We start from the raw sequence: 2,918 nt of genomic DNA, 5'->3' as shown, positions 1-2,918 counted from the left end.
TTTTTTTTAAGTAAAACAGCTTTATTTTTCATTTTTAATAGGAAAAAAATGATAAATTACTAACAAAATGACTAATTAAAATGTCATATGGTTAAAACATTAAAATAGGAGATCACTAAAATCATTAATAATAAATTTTGTTCCACAAAAAAAAAAAAAAAAAAAAAAAAAAAATCGCTGTATTGTATTTTTTAAGTAAAACAGCTTTATTTTTCATTTTTAATAGGAAAAAAATGATAAATTACTAACAAAATGACTAATTAAAATGTCATATGGTTAAAACATTAAAATAGGAGATCACTAAAATCATTAATAATAAACTGATTTTGTTCCAGATATCAAAAATTGGCACACATGTCCCCCTAGTGGCTAATTAAGGTCAGAATCAGAAGGAAAAACCATCAGCTATATTCATTGCAATATTAAAGGCAGAGTAAGTGATTTCTGGTAGCCAATGTTGATATTTGAAATCACCAAAACAAACACACCCCTACCCCAAAAGGGTCTTGCCCCTATTTTGATAGCTCCGCCCCACATATACATACGCTCGCAACATCTCAAATCGCGAATTCGATTCGATTTCGATTAATCGCACAGCCCTAGTCTTAAGTGAATGTTAGAGGCAGAGTAAGTGATTTCTGGTAGCCAATGTTTATATTTGAAATCACCAAAACAAACACGCCTCTACCCCAAAAGGGTCTTGCCCCTATTTTGATAGCTCCGCCCCACATATACGTACGCAACCCAGGCAACGATTAGTTCTGTGAAACAAAGCAAAACTAATGTTACACCGTGTCTACGGACGTGAGCGGCGCGGTGCAACAAATCCCCGACAGAAAACTGCTGCGGGGTTCTATTTATGACGTGCTGACACAAATTTCAAATGGTTTTCAACGGTCGTTTGACCTCTTTCTCGCGTCCAGTGTAGGCAGACTTTAGTTGTTGTAGACACGGTGTTACTCACCTATTGAGAAGAAACAAAGCAACCTCGGCGTCCGATCGCAGGCCTCCGCTCCTTGAGTTCTCTCCAGCGCTGGAAAGCTGATCCGATATTTACACGGGTCCTACTTCTTGCCTTATTGTTCCGCAGACGTTTTCCTCTTTTGTTTTTTATCCGCCATCTCTATCTTTCTGTCGCTCGGCTCGGCTAATGTCCGTCCCATGCACTGAACGCGCTCTCCTCCACATCACGAGTAGACACGCCCCTTATTGCTGATTGGCTACAAGTTTGTTTTGCAATTCGGCCCGAATCAGTTTTCTAAAGTGTTTTTGAAAAATCACTTACTCTGCCTTTAATATAGGAAACATTTAAAACATTTACTACAAAAAGTTTAAATATCAAAATCATGAGTATATGAAAAATAATAAAAGCACTAACAAATATGAAATGTCTGATCATAAAATAATGTTTTTAAATAAGGTGTACTGTAGCCAGCAAGTTTGTGGCAACCACTACATGCAACAGAAAAATGTAGTGTAGATAATACAAAAATGACCAACAGTACACTTATGGTTCATTCTGGAGTTTTTTTTTTCTCTATCTTTATCCTGTTTCAAAGAAAGACTCTGTAAAGTAAAAGAGATAGAGCCATAAAACATTTATAGACACAGACAGAAATATGTCATTTATGTAAAAGATGTATAGTATATGAAGCATAACACGAACCATTACCTGTGTGTCATCTGGTCTGTGCTAGAATCTCTTGACAGCTCCTGTACACTTGAACCAAACAATTCAGCCGAGGCTTTGAACTCTGGCGGAAGAATGCAAAATGTTAATTTACAGACTGACATGCCAAAGATTCTTATCATTTTGCTTTTGCAATAGAACAACAGCAGCTGCTTCTTACCTGGAAAAGAGGGACAACACTGGCCACTGTCTCGGGATCTGCTGGGTCCTTGATCAGAATGCACAGATAGTATATAATGCTGTGCTGAGGTGGAAACACACAAAGGTGATTATTTTGGACCGTTTCTAAATCAAAATGTCCATCAGACACAAGAGTCACTTGAGAAAACGGCATGTTTACCATATAAACAGCCTCGTTGATGACAATGTCTTTCATCTTGCTCATCTCAATGAAGATCGTGCTTTCTCGCCCAGATGCATAAGATGAAGACAGCTGGACACCGAGGGAACCGATTATGAGAAGGGTCTCATGGTCCACCTTCACGAAGTGAATATGAATCATCATCCCAGCCAAAGTGAGGATAATGGCACTCGACAGGACAGCCGTGTTCTAGACATTAAATAAGTAATTATTAGAAGAATAATCTCATTTTAGTATTAGAAAGCTTACAAGTTCATATTCTTGCAGTATAAAATGTTCTTACCTCGGTGAAGAAAAATACAGCATAAGCAAATAACCAAACGAAGCAGGTGTAGACCATCACCTTGCGCAAGGACAGTTTCGGCGAGGTGACTGTGAACTCTCTGCAGAAAGCAGAGTGAGTTTGGCAGTCTAAAGAAATCGAGTTGCCATTTATGTCTGTGAACTCTTCCTCGGCCATGTTGATCACCGTCAGAACATTATATGAATAAGGATTTAGGATTAAATAGCTTTGCTTTGACGGTCACTTGACAACAAACAGCGGAATCTTCTTCGTATGGGGTATGGCGTTGGAACATTAATAGAAACGTGTTTTTCCGCCACCTACTGGACTGGGGTGAGGAAAATGTAAGAATTCGCTCTACAGGTGCATCTCAATAAATTAGAATGTCGTGGAAAAGTTCATTTATTTCAGTAATTCAACTCAAATTGTGAAACTCGTGTATTAAATAAATTCAATGCACACAGACTGAAGTAGTTTAAGTCTTTGGTTCTTTCAATTGTGATGATTTTGGCTCACATTTAACAAAAACCCACCAACTCACTATCTCAACAAATTAGAATACTCCATAAGACCAATAAAAAAAA

The 2,918-nt window shown here is 37.6% G+C and overlaps 1 protein-coding gene across 2 annotated transcripts in view; it reads right to left on the bottom strand.

Moving 5' to 3' along the window:
• Positions 1–1,359: 1,359 nt before the first annotated feature.
• The window catches only part of LOC107739364 (phosphatidylinositol N-acetylglucosaminyltransferase subunit H-like), a 1,935-nt gene continuing 376 nt past the window's right edge, over positions 1,360–2,918 (bottom strand). Inside the window, exons 2-6 of one of the 2 annotated variants that reach the window (XM_016551461.1) lie at positions 2,335–2,689; positions 2,031–2,240; positions 1,851–1,934; positions 1,667–1,754; positions 1,360–1,566 (exon numbers count right to left, since the gene is read on the bottom strand). In XM_016551461.1, coding sequence (XP_016406947.1) covers positions 1,680–1,754; positions 1,851–1,934; positions 2,031–2,240; positions 2,335–2,511 — 546 coding nt within the window. In that variant the 5' untranslated portion in view covers positions 2,512–2,689 and the 3' untranslated portion in view covers positions 1,360–1,566; positions 1,667–1,679. The remainder of the gene's footprint in view (positions 1,567–1,666; positions 1,755–1,850; positions 1,935–2,030; positions 2,241–2,334; positions 2,690–2,918) is intronic. The other variant, XM_016551460.1, reaches the window with a different exon arrangement.

Source organism: Sinocyclocheilus rhinocerous, unplaced genomic scaffold (assembly GCF_001515625.1).
Source record: "Sinocyclocheilus rhinocerous isolate Xijiao unplaced genomic scaffold, SAMN03320098_v1.1 scaffold4997, whole genome shotgun sequence".
Taxonomy (NCBI): Eukaryota; Metazoa; Chordata; class Actinopteri; order Cypriniformes; family Cyprinidae; genus Sinocyclocheilus; species Sinocyclocheilus rhinocerous.
The sequence above is the reverse complement of the archived record's forward strand: the minus strand, read 5'-3'. Positions and strand labels throughout refer to the sequence as shown.